The 15,384-nt window shown below is 37.9% G+C and overlaps 1 protein-coding gene and 1 long non-coding RNA gene across 5 annotated transcripts in view; one reads left to right on the top strand and one right to left on the bottom strand.

Moving 5' to 3' along the window:
* Positions 1-15,384, top strand: part of LOC144199646 (uncharacterized) — a 43,962-nt gene that overhangs the window by 14,100 nt on the left and 14,478 nt on the right. The gene's annotated exons all lie outside the window — the stretch shown is intronic.
* On the bottom strand, positions 759-11,288 carry thrap3a (thyroid hormone receptor associated protein 3a). 4 transcript variants are annotated; one of them, XM_077720787.1, is made up of 10 exons: positions 11,136-11,288; positions 8,660-9,505; positions 7,930-8,559; positions 7,681-7,853; positions 6,119-6,227; positions 5,857-5,941; positions 4,311-4,474; positions 4,073-4,244; positions 2,414-2,545; positions 759-2,290 (listed from the first exon to the last, which is right to left on the bottom strand). In XM_077720787.1, the coding sequence occupies exons 1-10, from the start codon at positions 11,264-11,266 to the stop codon at positions 2,081-2,083; spliced, it is 2,652 nt and encodes an 883-aa protein (XP_077576913.1). In that variant the 5' UTR covers positions 11,267-11,288; the 3' UTR covers positions 759-2,080. The 4 variants fall into 4 exon arrangements, with proteins under 4 accessions (XP_077576913.1, XP_077576912.1, XP_077576914.1 ...); XM_077720786.1 differs by having other exon boundaries at positions 4,073-4,474; XM_077720788.1 differs by lacking the exon at positions 11,136-11,288 and adding an exon at positions 10,339-10,435 and having other exon boundaries at positions 4,073-4,474.

Here is a 15,384-nt window from a genome sequence, read left to right as displayed (position 1 = left end):
AGGTAAGTGCACTAATAATATAGACCAACAAACAAATGGATTAATAATCGATGATTAAGTAATAAATAATCAAATAGTCAACATAAGTAGTGACAACCTAAATGAGTAGTAAAGTGCACCAATAACAACAAACAGACAAATGATCAATAAGTAATTAATAATTAAGTAGTCGATATAAGTAGCCACAACATAAATAAGTAGGGAATTGCACAAATGATAACAACAAACGAACAAAGAGATAAAAAATAAGAAGTAATCATGAAATATGTAGTATGTACATAAGTAGTAGTCAACATTGAATAATTGATTGCATAAAGAAGTAGGTACAAAGTGACTAAAGTGGTTAGTAGTGTGTATTGATTAGGTCCTCATAGGTGTAGTATTCGAGTTGAGTATGGTGACGGCTCTTGGGAAGATACTGTATTTGAGTCTGTTTGTCTTGGCTGTTATGGTCATTTAGCGGTGGATGTGGATTGTCTTTTTAATTTAAACTCTTCAAAAGTATCAGTCAACACGAAGTTAAAACACAAATTTCAGATAACAAGAACCGTTACCGAATTGATACATGGTGAACAAATGAAGGCCAATTTAAAATTTTGTGGTAAAAATAGAGATTAATTGTCACAAATCAACATCCATCGTTAGGTTTCCATTTGCGTCTTTCCGTCTGTCTTCTAATGAGTCATTAGTCCAAAAATGTCAGTTGACGTGGTTAAAATATGCATTGAACTGTCGTAATTAAGAAAGACTGAGTCAAATTCAATAGTCATCACTGCTCCATTTAATAAAATAATCTTCAAAAACACAGTAAACACCCGTGAAACAGCGATTATTTTAGCGCCACTGCGCACCAGAGTATCACAAACAGGCACACCAGGTACTATTTCATTATTTCATTTTGGCACATTGCTTAAATTGACTAGTCACTGCAACTTTTTGTAATATTTTCAACACTTTGTATAAATATCGCTCAGGTATACATCCTGTGTATACTGCAGACACTAAAACTTTCTTGTATACACAAAGAGATGTAAACAAAGTATTTGTTTTTAAGATATGTCGACCAACAAAATGTTTAATGTTCCTATTGGTTTCTAGTTTTAAAATGTTGAGTATTAGACGATGTATTGTTTTGGCTTGAAAAATAAACGCAAAAATAAGATTTTATGGAGCATAAACACCTCAAACCAATTAGAGTACGTCATACTAAGTCAGTGTAAATCTTCTAGATGACAAGACATTTAAATTAATTACCGTATTTTCTCGCATATAAGCCGTATTTGTCGCTAAAAAATGACTGAATCGAGGGTGCGGCTTATATGCGCATAAATTAGACAAAATGTCATAACGCAATGTGGCCTATACTTTAATTTATTTCAAAATAGAGGAAATATAAACAGATAAAACGCTCTAGAAAATTATTTTTTTGATGTATATGAATGAAATTCAAGAAAAAAAACGTGTTGCATAAAACATGAAAAAAATCACTTACTTGCGCTAGCTCGGGGTGCCGCTATACTACTTAGGGATGACAAACTAGACCTCTACAGACACACTTCCTGGTTGTACTGGTTACATGACTTCATTTTTGAATTGTTACATTTGTACTCCCTAATAAAACCATGAATATTAAGTTGAAAATTGGGAATCAGGGGCGGCTTATACGCGAGAAATTGTAAAAAATCAACGATTTTAAGGGTGCGGCTTATACGTGAAGGGGGCTTATATGCGAGAAAATACGGTAACCTGTAGTTTGGTCCCTTTTTCAGATCAACAGTACCAATGCGATACAGCTGTATCTAAAAAAAACATGAAACGTGTAATAATGATAAATATTCAGGGCACAATTGTGATTGTTGTTGTTGTTTTTTGTATTACTTTCTTTAAAAGTTTCAATAGTCACTCTGTAAAGCAAACCAATGGCAAGAGAACTTATTCAAAACAGAACAGACATCCACTGTGTAATGACTATCCAGTAACATTTTCGTACAAAGTTTTATCCAACGCCAAACTCTGGAATCTAAATCCGTCAAAAAAAAAACTTAAGTCGGATCCCACAGATGATCTTTCCAGATGTTCTTTAAATATTTCTGTCTTTCTGGTTTAGTTCCATCTGGTTCTCCAACTTGTCGCCCTTCTCTCCATTGACCAGGAACTTATCTTGAGCCCAATTTTCGGTGCTTTTGCGTACGATAAATCTTGCTCGACAGCGTGGAATTCCGCCGATTCCTTGTCCTCCACGGTTGTCCGACAACTTGCCGTCTTCCGCCTGTCCATCTCTGTCGTCATGCTAGGTAAAACGATTGCAAAAACCATAAATATGTTCATTTTTTTGACAAAACCAGAGCTTTCAACGACTCCGGAATTTCAGGAGTTTAAAAATGGACATAAACATTAGAAGGAAAGCTCTTACCAAGTAGTATGTTCTGCTTTTTCGAGGACTTTCCTGGTCCCAGTCTTGGTTTTTGGTTGGTAGTAGTACTCCCTTGTCTGGATTGCCGTCTTTCTGGACACTCTTCCAACCCCTTCCACGAAATTGTACTTGCTACAAGAGAAATGTAGCCACTCAAGTTTGTGTTTTTTGGTTTTTTGAATCGATTCTGTTGCTTATTTAGTTGAAACTAAATAGCAGTTCACAATTTGGGGGAGAGAAGTGAGTGTGAACTATTGAATTTTTGTTTATCCATTGTCTTGGCGTTTTAATTCCCTTATAGAGGTGCCTAAAAAGGGGATGGGAAATGAAAACATAGTCCGTTTTTTAGAATCACAGCGGAGTATTTAGAGGAGTGTTTTGCTCGCAAACTTGATTGTACTCCAACTTACAGTATTTTCTTACTAAAAAATAAAATAAGGCGCACCGCATTATAAGGCACACATTCAATGAATGACATTTTTTCCATATATATGGCGCACTGTATTATAAGGCGCACTGTCTATTTTAGAGAAAATGTGAGACTTTTAAGTGCGCCTTATAGTGGTGAAAATACGGTAATTGCTATTGACTTCCAGGTATGAAGCATTCACTCACTACATAGTCACCTCTAGAGCCAACCATTGTTGATCTTTTGGATTTTTTTGTATAAAATCTTGCAGTGGGGGGGGAGCTATATGATGGAAGATGTTGTAAACTAAGGTGGCATCTGCATATTTAACAGTATTGAGTATTCAGTTCAGGCGTTTGTCTTTTTTTTAATATCCGACAGTGGTGGTTTTTTGTTTTTGGTTTTCAGTTTTTTCCATATATAAGGCGCACTGTCTATTTTGGAGAAAATTTAAGACTTAAGTGCGCCTTATAGTCGTGAAAATACGGTAATTAGACTTGACATGCACAAAACTGAAAGGTTACAAAGACAAAAACGCCACAATGTGGCCGATACGGTCATTTATGTCAAAATTGATAATCCGATAAAATGCTAAACTAAATTTATTTTTATGTCTATGAATGAAATTCAATTAAAAAAAAGTATCTTGGGTAAAACGTGAAAATCTTACTATGTCAACCAAATAGTTTATAAGACTGATTGAAGGTCTTATTTAAATATTAGCGCAATGTGTATCCCATGCAGTTATTGCACCCAGAGACTAATTTAAGTTAAAAACTAGCCCGTTATGGACACATTTCCTGGTTGTACTGCTCACTTGACTTCCTTTTTGAATTTGTTTACGTGCAGGCAACAATATGTAATCCAGAATACTGTTCTTTCGATACATAAAGTACTTCAAAAGTACCACGTACGTTTTTTCTTAAAGTTTTCCGTTCAGAGTGACATTTAAAACCATGCATGTAGAGGAAATTGTGGCCATAAATTGTAAAATTCAACATTTTTTAGACCATTTTAAGGGTACGGCTTATACGTGGAGGCGACTAATATGCGAGAAAATACGTTTTTAAATATTTTTAGGGGGGTTGAAGCAGGTTGAGGCTACTTATCAGACCACTTTAAATACCTCGGTTTAGATAAGTCAACTCATTTAAAGGGAAACGAGAGATAGGGAAGAAAAAATAGAAACTGGTGGGCGGGGTTAAAGTATCCCGTAATCGGTTATCAGAGTGGAAAACAAAGAAGCTTACAAATCCTCTCCATGGCGTTTCTTTCTCAACGGAGGTTTCAATCGGCGACAGCTGTGCTCTTTTAAAACCTTCATTTTTTACTTCGGGTTTGGCAACATCGTCCATGTTGGACTTTGTGGAAGACGATGATGAGGAAGACGACCTGGAGCGAGATGTCTTCATCTCACCGGTCCTACAGATGGAAATTGCGGATTGCAGCCATCTTCTATCATGTTTTGAGAAAAGTTGTTGGACATACTTTGACTTTATGGAGACATTTTCCTGAGATCTCTCTCGATTTGGGTCTGGGGAATCGTCAACCTTGTCTTGGTCCAAATCTCTTTCAAGGCTGGAATATTTCTTGCGGCGTTCGATATCCAAACGCAGGTCCAAAGTGTCGCTCTTTGGTTTCTCCATGTTGTCCTGAGCAATGAAAGACAGAACACAAGATCGTGGACAGACTTTTGATTAGCATGCAGATGTTTTGACAAAAAAAATGCCAAGAAGGTCTCAAGATAAACTCTAAAGTGTCTGTGGGAATTGGAGCAAGTTTAGCTTAGCTAATTTGAATTGTTTACATCGTCTTCATTCAATTCTTTGCGAGAATCTCTTAAAAAAACAAACGATGCCTTCACTGCCTGTGGGAAGAAATTGAACTACAGTAGTACCTTGACATACAAGTGCCCCGACATATGAGGAATTTGAGATACGAGTACAATTTTGAGCAAATTTTTACCTTGAGATATGAGTAACACTTTGAGCAAATATTTGTCTTGAGAAACGAGTACAATTTTGAGCAAATATTTATCTTGAGATACGAGTACAATTTTGAGCAAATATTTATCTTGAGATAAGAGTACAATTTTGAGCAAATATTCATCTTGAGATATGAGTAACATTTTGAGCAAATATTTATCTTGTGATACGAGACAGATTTTGATTGTTGCATTTTCACAGTGTTTTTTTTACCCTTTTAGTCAGTAAAAAAGGCGGAGCTTGTTTGCTAATACGAGAGGGGTATATACTACTACTCATTTTTGTGTTTTACTATTGTGAGGACATTTGTGTGCATTATTTTGGGAATATTTTGAAGGGTACTTTTGAAGACATCCTCCCTTAAGGTTCTTATCTGTGATCCAATCTATTTAATTAAATGTCAATAATTGAATAAGATGTCTGCCTGCAGTTATTGATAATTACAAAGAAGGGTAATTATTAATTAACCTATCAGAAGACAAAAGCAAACAACCTTCGATAGGTTGAGTTTGAAAGTCAGGGTGGAGGCGGAGCTAATAGAGCCAATCCAGGAGTATCAAAGTATCAAAATTTCAAACAAAATTAGAATTAAATTTAGTGTAAAGTTAGATTAAATGTATTTTTTAGTGTGTGTGCATCATAATCCAAGTTCATTTAAATTTGTTTGTTATGTTACGAGCGTGCTGCCGTGTATATATTATACTTTGGGCTTATTTAATGACATTAGGTTTATTCCTGAATATACTTTGAAGCAGATTTGCAACAACTTGCGCTTGTTTTGATACTTACAAAAGCAATTAGTCCCTCGTACAGCTCGGGAACAGCGCCATCCACGTTTCGTTTGACTTTTATGTTACTCATTTGCCTCATGTCAGGCTTATGCCAACACAACAACCGAGTCACAACACAAAGTCAACATGGCACACTTGTTCATTCATTCGTGGGAGGGCCAGCACTCTAAAAGACATCTCTCTTTCTCTTTGGCTTTGCTCACTTTTTGTTTTTGTCTGCCCCACGTTTATACGTCATAGTGCGAAATTTTCAGTCACCTTTTGAGTGCCATCCTCTGAGTTTTTCAGTGCCTCAAACAATTGAGGGTGTTTCTTAAAAGCACTTGGTGATACATCAATTCTCCTGTAAGGGAAGATATAAGAAATACATCAATTTCGTGCGCACTGGAATTAGTGAGCCGCACCGAAGACCATGTCGGTTAGGATATTGACGAATGAGGAACTGAAATACGCCCAAAAGGGAAAACAAATAAATGTTAGGGTGAAGGTTGACGGTTCCGCTGGTTAAGGGCGGTTCTACCTGTGAATCTCTGGGCTTTTTCGTAGCTTCTTGCTCTCTTCGGCGGCTTGTCTTTGGTACAAGGTGAATCTCTCGTTAAGTGTCAGTCGGATTGGAGAAAAGTGCTGAGCTGTGTGAAGAGGGAATGGATGTGTTAGGAGGATTTTTAATCCTGCAAAATGCGGAATGCTGGGGTGTCATTTTATTTATTTTTTTAGGAGTGAAATGACTAATATTATATTGACTTCTGGTCAGTCTCATGTAAAAGTATACCTTGCGTCTAGGTTTCTGTGTGATTGGGGTCCTTGGCTTAAGGTGGCCGGTATACATGTGAGATTTTAAGGTTAAGAACTGAGTAGGTTTTGGGTCCAAGTGTCTGTATACAAATTGTTTTTTGCATCCAAGTGTCTTACCATGACTAGTTTTTGCGTTAAAGTTTCTGTATACGATTAGGTTTTACGTCTATGTGTCTGTATACTTAGGGATCTTGGTTAACAATGGCTGGTCTACATTTTAAGGTTAAGAACTGAGTAATTTGTTGCGTCTAAGTTTCTTTGTACGATTGGGTTTTACATCTTAAGTGCCAGTATGCATGGGGTTCTTGGCTTAAGATGGCTGGTCTACATACGAGATTTTAAGATTAAGAACTGAGTAGATTTTGCCTTCCAAGTGTTTTTATACAAGTAGTTTTCGGGTCCAAGTGTCTTTACATGACTAGTTTTTGCGTCTAAGCTTCTATACTTGACAAGTTTTTGCATTTAACTCTCTGTATATGACTAGTTTTTACGTACAAGTGTCTTTACATGACTAGTTTTTGTGTTCAAGTGTCCGTACATGACTAGTTTTTGCGTAAAAGTGTCTTTACATGACTATTTTTTGCGTTCAAGTGTCTGTACGTGACTAGTTTTTGCGTCTAAATTTCTGTGTACGATTGGGTTTTACATCTAAGTGTCTGTATACATGGTGTTCTTGGCTTACAATGGCATTTTAAGGTTAAGAACTGAGTAGTTTTCGTGTCTAAGTGTGTGCACATGACCAGTTCTTGCGTTCAAGTGTCTGTTCATGACTAGTTTTTGCGTCCAAGTGTCCGTACATAACTAGTTTTTGCATCTAAGTATCTTTCCATGACTAGTTCTTGGGTTCATGTGTCCGTACATAACTAGTTTTTGCATCTAAGTATCTTTCCATGACTAGTTCTTGGGTTCATGTGTCTACATGACTAGTTTTTGCGTCCAAGTATCTTTACATCACTAGTTTTTGCGTCCTAGTGTCTGTACATAACTAGTTTTTGCGTCTAAGTTTCTGTATACGATTAGGTTTTACATCTTAAGTGTCTGTATACATGGGTTCTTGGCTAAAGATGGCCGGTCTACATGTGAGATTTTATGGTTAAGAACTGAATACTTTTTACAAGGGGCTGTATATGGATAGTTTTTGCGTCTAAGAGTGTTTTCATGACTAGTCTCTGCATCCAAGTGTCTTTACATGACTAGTCTTTGCACCCAAGTGTCTTTACATGACTAGTTTTTGCGTCCAAGTGTCTTTACATGCCTAGGATTAGACTTAAATCTGTTTAAACTCACCTCTAATGTGGTGCAGAATGGCTACAATGTGCTGAGCAAACAGCTCGGTGGGAGTCCTCTGCACAGGGGCCACCTGAACATGTTGAAAGATGGACCGGAACTCCTGGTCCCTCTTTGAGGACTGCACCAGGTCTTGAGACAACTGTCTCTCTTGAGCTAAAATCTCAGAATTGCTAAAAAAAACGGTAGATTGTGGACATCAGCAAACGTTTAAATCAAAATCTGCCAGCAGGAAAAATAATAGCTCACCCCATCAAACCGTCTCCGAGGAAATCCATCCTGACGTTAATCTTGGTGTCGGGTTTTCTCAGAGGCAAAATCGGGATGTCCTCTCCCTTTGTGGACATGTCCCTGTCAGAGTTCCACCTCAACATTCCCGTGGGAGACGCCGTTAAAGGAGACTCGGACATTTTTCTAGGTCTGAAACCAAGATCGTCAAACGTCACCTCCGTGTCTCGCTTAGTGACCGAAGCTAATTTATTAGCCATGTATAGCTCATCTCTCAGAGGATCAGTTTTTCCACCACCTTCCTGCAAGGACGCCATTATTTTCCATCGGTCAAAACACTCTTTAAACGGCTCTCTCGCCGAGTAAACAACGTTTACATTTGAGTTGTTGATATCGCCATTTTGCCCGTCTTTGTTTCTTGCCTTCAGAGGCATCTTGTCCTCCGTCTCATCAGACGGGGACGACAAATCCTTCCATAAATGGTTTAAAGCCACTTTGCCATTCGGGTCTTCTTTGTAACGCTTTAAAGGCGGTTCAGTAAGACCAATAGGTGAAGGACCATTTGTATCGACTCGGTTTTCGGCGATAGTTTTTGACTCTGGGCTATTTTCCCAAGTCGTTTTGGACTTTTGACTCTGCTCCTTTAAGAACCTAAACAAAGAGGAATAAACACAAAGACAAAAACATCGAGTTTCAGCTATAAAACCACGTGGAAAGACATTTTCGGGAAAGAAAATTGAAAGTTTCTTACTTTCTAAAAGCGATGGAAAGAGCTGTTTTATCGCCATTGGAGTATTCTTCACTTTTGAAGATGTCAAGACTGGAAAGCATTTCATTCAAAGCTTCTTGGGAAGACTTTTTTGTATCATTAGGTGCAGTACACACTGGCTGCCAAGAGGGAGCGCCATTACTGGCGTCATTCAGCTTTGGGGTTGAGGAACCAGGCTGGTCTAAGTCTTGAATATTGACAGCAAGACTTTCTGGACTAGTTTTCTTTGGACTACTGTTGTATTCTGTCAAAATTTGCCAGCCTCCATCAGTGTCCCCCATGTTTAGCCCATTTTGGGTGTCTCCTAATTCAGTTTTCTCCCGTTCTACCCCTTGTATCTGGACCTCTTTTGAGACCAGGGGGTCCTCTTTCACATTGTCAGGTCTCTGATGACCAGTTTTTGGCGAAGTGCCATTAGAATATTGGGGTTGTCTCGATAAGGGAGATGGGGATTGGTCATTTTGGCGGGAGTTGCCGGGCGGAGAAGTGCTTCGGGAGGGTTTTTGGTTATATGGTCGCCCTTGGGATTGGTTTTGAATTTGCTGCTTTTGTTGCTTCTGTGGGTTTTGCTTGTAATTTTTCCAGTTGTTACGGCAATTGCCGTTGTTGTTGTTATTGTTATGGTAGCCTCTACCACCACCGTTGCCGCCACCACGTTGGAATCGGCCACGTGAGAAGTAGCCACGCCCTCTACCTCGGAAGTTGTAAGGCGTACGGAAGCCGCGGTGGTAACCACGGAATTCACGGTGGTTCTGGTATCTCTTGTCACGGTTGTAGTGCGGGGATTGAGATCTCGATCTGGACCGGGATCGGGATCGAGACCTAGAACTAGTAGAGAGAAAGTGTATTACAACTGAAATACAGTGTTCCCTCGCTACTTCGTGGACTCAGAGCTTGGCGGATTTTTTTGGTAAAAAATAATACAAATATTACATTGAAATAACATATTTTAGTTTTTTTTTTTGTTATAACATGAATTTCACTCTCTCTACCCGTATTCTATATGGTGTACTGTTACAGTGGGGTAAAATTTTTTTTAAAAAAAAATTAAAAAAAATTTAAAAACAAATTTAAAAAAATAATAATAAATAAAAAAAATATTAAAAAAAAATTGGAATTAAATTCAAATTAAGCATTTTTGAAGGGGAATACCTACTTCGCGGAAATTCCCTTAATGTGGGTGGTCCCGGTCCCCATTAACCGCGATAACCGAGGGAACACTGTACTTTGCAGATTATTTAGAAAGAAAACTTATTGTTGTTCATCAAGGACTTTTTCCAATTTAATATTTTTGTTTGTAAAGAATTGAACTATCATAGAAGCAACTAGAAGAACCACAATAGTCCACCAGGGGGCTTTAGCGTTCCTCATTTGCAAACCAGTCTAGACTCAACCTAAAAGATACACAAGTCTATAGTTTATGGCCACGATTCTATAGATTTATAGCACATTTAGTCTTATGGATGTTCCACATATGGGTTAGACATTAACAACTTATATTTCAGACTTTTAAAAGGCATAGCATTATAGTCTTAGCGCTTCCAACTATGGAAACATTCTACGACTGAACTCCATTCTTTTAACAATAAATACACGAAACGCCAAAAGACAAGATGTGGAAAAAAGATGGCGGACTGCCAAAAGGTATTAAAATAACTCACCGCGTCTTCTTTTTCATTGGAATAGCGAGCGAATCGAAAGGCAGCAAAATGACTGAGCTGCTCGGAAAACTTCAATGGAAATGAAGTACACTTTCACTCCAACTCACTTTCAAATGGGACAAGCGAGTGGAGGAGGGCTCTACGCAAAATTAACTTTGACTCTATGTTTGCCGTTATACTAACATGGCCCAGATTATTAAAAGATATCTGATTACAGAAAATCCTTTTTAGAATCGTATCGTCCTTGAGTGGAAACTTACCGTATTTTCACCACTATAAGGCGCACTTAAAAGTCTTAAATTTTCTCCAAAATAGACAGTGCGCCTTATAATACAGTGCGCCTTATATATGGAAAAAAAACAGAAAACCAAAGAGGAAAAACCGCCACTGTCGGATATTAAAAAAACACAAACGCCAGAAGTGAAACAATACTGTTAAATATGCAGATCAGGCATCTTAGTTTACAAAATCTTCCATCATATAGCTCCTCCCCCACTGCAAGATTTGATACAAAAAATCCAAAACATCAACAATGGCTGGCTCTAGAGGTGACTGTGAAGTAGTGAGTGCTTCATACCTGGAAGTCAATAGCAATTACTGTATTTTCACCACTATAAGGCGCACTTAAAAGTCTTAAATTTTCTCCAAAATAGACTGTGCGCCTTATAATACAGTGCGCCTTATATATGAAAAAAATGTCATTCATTGAGGGTGCGCCTTATAATGCGGTGCGCCATATAGTCGTGAAAATACGGTAATTATTATGGACACAAGTCATGCTAATTGCTAACCTTTACCTGTAACGATGTCTTCTGGATCGTGAGTTACTCCTTCGAGATTTTGAAGTGGATCTGGATCTAGAACGGGATCGGGAACGGGATCTGGAGTGGCTCGGAGACCGAGAGGCTGATCTTGTGGCTCGGGACATTCCTGGTGGCAGGTCTAGGAACTCAAACTTATATGCAAAAAGAAAAAAAAACGTATTTAATTATAGCTACTGTTTCCCACAAAAAGCAAACTGTGCACAGTGGGTGCAGTGGCACATGGAATCCGTTGTATTATTGCAGGCTTAAATTACAGCAAGATCAGCATTATGCAAAAATAAAGACACTCCCAACTGAAAATAAACCAAAAAAATTAAAGTAGGGAAAAAAGACTACACAGCTACTAAAGTAGACAAGAAGAAAACACTTATTCCCGTCAGGCATTCAACACAAGTTGCTTTTATTTAGCTACTTCTTGTTTAGTATTTTAGTAGGCGGGATTTTTTGGGGTCACATGACAACTACTACTACACCACACCACCATGTTCCAATACTAAAAATTGCAGATTAGAGTCTAAAACGGATGTTTTTCTGTCTGCAGTTCTCGGATTTCTTGGTTTTACCGTATTTTCACGACTATAAGGCGCGCTTAAAAGTTATGTTTTCTCCAAAATAGACAGTGCGCCTTAAAATCCAGTGCGCCTTATATATGGAAAAAAACAGAAAACCATCACTGTCGGATATTAAAAAAACACAAACGCCTGAACTGAATACTTTTAAATATGATAATGCCATCTTAGTTTAGAAAATCTTCCATCATATAGCTCCTCCCCCACTGCAAGTTTTTATACAAAAAAATCCAAAATATCAACAATGGCTGGCTCTAGAAGTGACTGTAAAGTAGTGAGTGCTTCAATCCAATTTAAACGAGCTCCCAAAGGTGGAAAGAACCCCCAAACAAGGAAAAACTTCACTTTTTTGGCAGAAGTTTGTTGTCTTTAAGCAATTAAATCACAGGTTCATCTCCACGGACTTTGATTGGAGACATACAACTCACCACAAATGACAGATTTTTCATTGGTGGTCCTAGTCGCTATTATTGTGGAAAATAGCTAAATCAATCCATCTTCCTGTTAGCTCCGCCTCTTTTTCAGTCTTCTACATTCGTGGGCTCGACAAGCTCTGGCACTTTGTTGTCATTGGCTTTCGAAGGACCATTTCCTTTCGGCTTTTTTTGTGCATCCATTTAGCTTAGCTTGCATATTTCGAGACTGTAGCATTCCCATATGTTTGTTTTATTAGCAAAATGGTGGACTGTTTTTCTTCTTTATGTATTTAAGATGTTCCCTTGCATGGACAGTAGCTTTTGCTAAAAACATCTGGATGACATTGAAAAAACACTGTGTAAAATTGAGGGAGCTTTCTCTTTCAAATTGCCGATGATTGCATTTAAAGAACACGTTTTTTTTACGGTTAGCGACAGTTATGGGTCTCTAGCGGGTTTTCTTCGGGTGAAAAGCTAAGTCTTCTTTGGGCTGATAACAAGTTTTTTTTTTTTGTGGCTGTGAGAATTGAACTATGGTATCAAGTTTTTATGTTACAGTGGTACCTTGAGATATGAGCTTAATTTGTGCCGGGAGTGAGCTTGTATGTCGATTTATTCGTAACTCAAATGAACGTTTCCCATAAAAATGAATTAAAAACTAATTGATTTGTTCCAACCCTCTGAAAAAACACCAAAAACAGGATATTGGATTGGAAAAATGTTTTTATTTGTTCTAATTTGCCATCTAGTAAGAAAGTAACAAATAACTAGTGGTTTAATAGTACTAAAATATGTTTAATAGTAATACATTAGACAGATTTAAATTTAAACGAACTTGGATTACAATGCAGACACTCAAAAATAAATTTAATCTAAACTTAATTCAAATTTTCTTCGAAATTTTGATAACGTTCTTCTCCTGGGTTGGCTTGATTAGCCCCGCCTCCACCCTGACTTTCCGATGTAACCTATCGATGGTTGTTTGTTTTTGTCTCGTATCTCAAAATAAATATTTCCCCGAAATTTTACTCGTATCTCAAAATGAATATTTTGCCCGAAATTTTCCTCGCATCTCAAGATAAATATTTGCCCAAAATTTTACTCTTATCTAAAGATAAATATTCGCCCGAAATTTTACTCCTATCTCAAGATAAATATTTGCCCAAAATTTTACTCGTTTCTCAAGATAGATATTTGCCCAAAATTTTACTCGTATCTCAAGATAAATATTTACCCGAAATTTTACTCGTATCTCAAGATAAATATTTCCCCAAAATGTTACTCTTATCTAAAGATAAATATTCACCCGAAATTTTACTCGTATCTCAAGATAAATATTTTGCCCGAAATTTTACTCGTATCTCAAGATAAATATTTGCCCAAAATTTTACTCGTATCTCAAGGCAAATATTTGCCCAAAATTTTACTCGCATCTCAAGATAAATATTTTGCCCGAAATTTTACTCATAACTCAAGATAAATATTTTGCCCGAAATTTTACTCGTATCTCAAGATAAATATATGCCCGAAATTTTACTCAGATCTCAAATTGCTCACATATCGAGGTACCCCTCTATTATAGTGTTGTACTAATCTCGCAAAAAAACTCAAGAAACGCCCCCGAAACACAACATTTTTTTTCTCCCCGTCATTGAAACGTCACAAAAAGTTCCACAGTGGAAGCATCTGTTTTGGTCTGAACTGATAACCACGTGCAGCTGTTCCCCCACACCGCAAAATTCTGTCAACAGGCTAATCACCCAAGCTTTTAGCCTCTTAAGTGTGCCTGTGGGACATTCGACCTTTTTAATCAGTCAACTCTGGATTTGTTCCTAAACGCGCTAGGCTAAAAAACACACGTGAGGTCCCCCCTTTTTTTTTTTAAAGGATTCACAACAATTTTTTGTAGACCACACAGGTTTTTTCACTTGATAACACTCACCAGTAGCCGTAATTCACAGAGAAAATACTACGTTTCTATAACGAGGACAACAGAAGCTAACTAAACAAGGTTAGAATTCCCATAGAGGATGATACATAGTGACAGGTGAGGACATTTTAATCCCTAAACATTTCGTAAACAAGGTTCTGTTTTGTTGCTACACGTTTTGTATCGACTAGCTTGGCCAACTTTTTTGTGGTAGTTGAACTTTGTTTAGAGGTTTACCAGACGCTAGCATACAGATATCGGTGCTCGGACGTTTGGTCGCTGGATGTTTGGTCATCAGATGTTTTGGTTGCCGGGACGTTTGGTCGCCGGGATGTTTGGTCGCCCGGATGTTTGGTCGCCCGGACGTTTGGTCGCCCGGATGTTTGGTCGCCCGGATGTTTGGTCGCCCAGATGTTTGGTCGCCCGGATGTTTGGTTGGACTGACGGACATTTGGTCGCCCTGACGTTGGATCGCCTGGACTTTTGGTCGCCCGGACGTTTGGTCGCCCGGACGTTTGGTCGCCGGTCAAATGGTGACAGGGAGTTTACTGTTGAAGCCAGCCCTCAAAATTATATTTTTTAAGAGAAAGTTGAATATCTAAGTGTGAGAGTTTAATATCTAAGAGAGACTGTTTAATATCTATGAGAGAGCTTAATATCTAAGTACCGTTTAATATCTAAGTACTGTTTAATATCTAAGTACTGTTTAATATCTAAGTACTGTTTAATATCTAAGTACTGTTTAATATCTAAGTACTGTTTAATAACTAAGTACTCTTTAATAACTAAGTACTGTTTAATAACAAAGTACTCTTTAATATCTAAGTACATTTGACCGGCGACCAAAAAGAACCAAAAGACTGGCGACCAAACGTCCGGTCACGCAGATATCGACTTTATTCCAGGTTAACAACTATAGAGTGCTTCATTCCGGATTAAATCGCAAACTTGACATCCCGAGATGGACGGCGCCAGTCGGTAATATCAAATGACTGCATGGTAGTACTCGTAAAAATCCCCCTGGAGGTTCTCCTAGCGAGGGGATGCTGGGCTAAATCCTCTTGCTAGAGGTAGTAACACTTAGCGTAATCCCTTGACAATTGTTTGTGAGATCAACATGACTGTTATAGAAGTTTTTTGTTAACCAGGATCTGTTGTCGTAAGGTATCGCAGATCTAGAATGTACTAGGACAACGCAGCTGTAGTTTTATTTCAGATAATCAACAATGGACTTGTAACTTGATAGGCTACTTTGAGTGCCTGGAAACAAACAGTCCACTTCTTTTAAAGACGGGATCGTTTTAGCC

Source organism: Stigmatopora nigra, chromosome 7 (assembly GCF_051989575.1).
Source record: "Stigmatopora nigra isolate UIUO_SnigA chromosome 7, RoL_Snig_1.1, whole genome shotgun sequence".
Classification (NCBI taxonomy): Eukaryota; Metazoa; Chordata; class Actinopteri; order Syngnathiformes; family Syngnathidae; genus Stigmatopora; species Stigmatopora nigra.
This window is presented reverse-complemented; position numbering and strand designations above follow the sequence as displayed.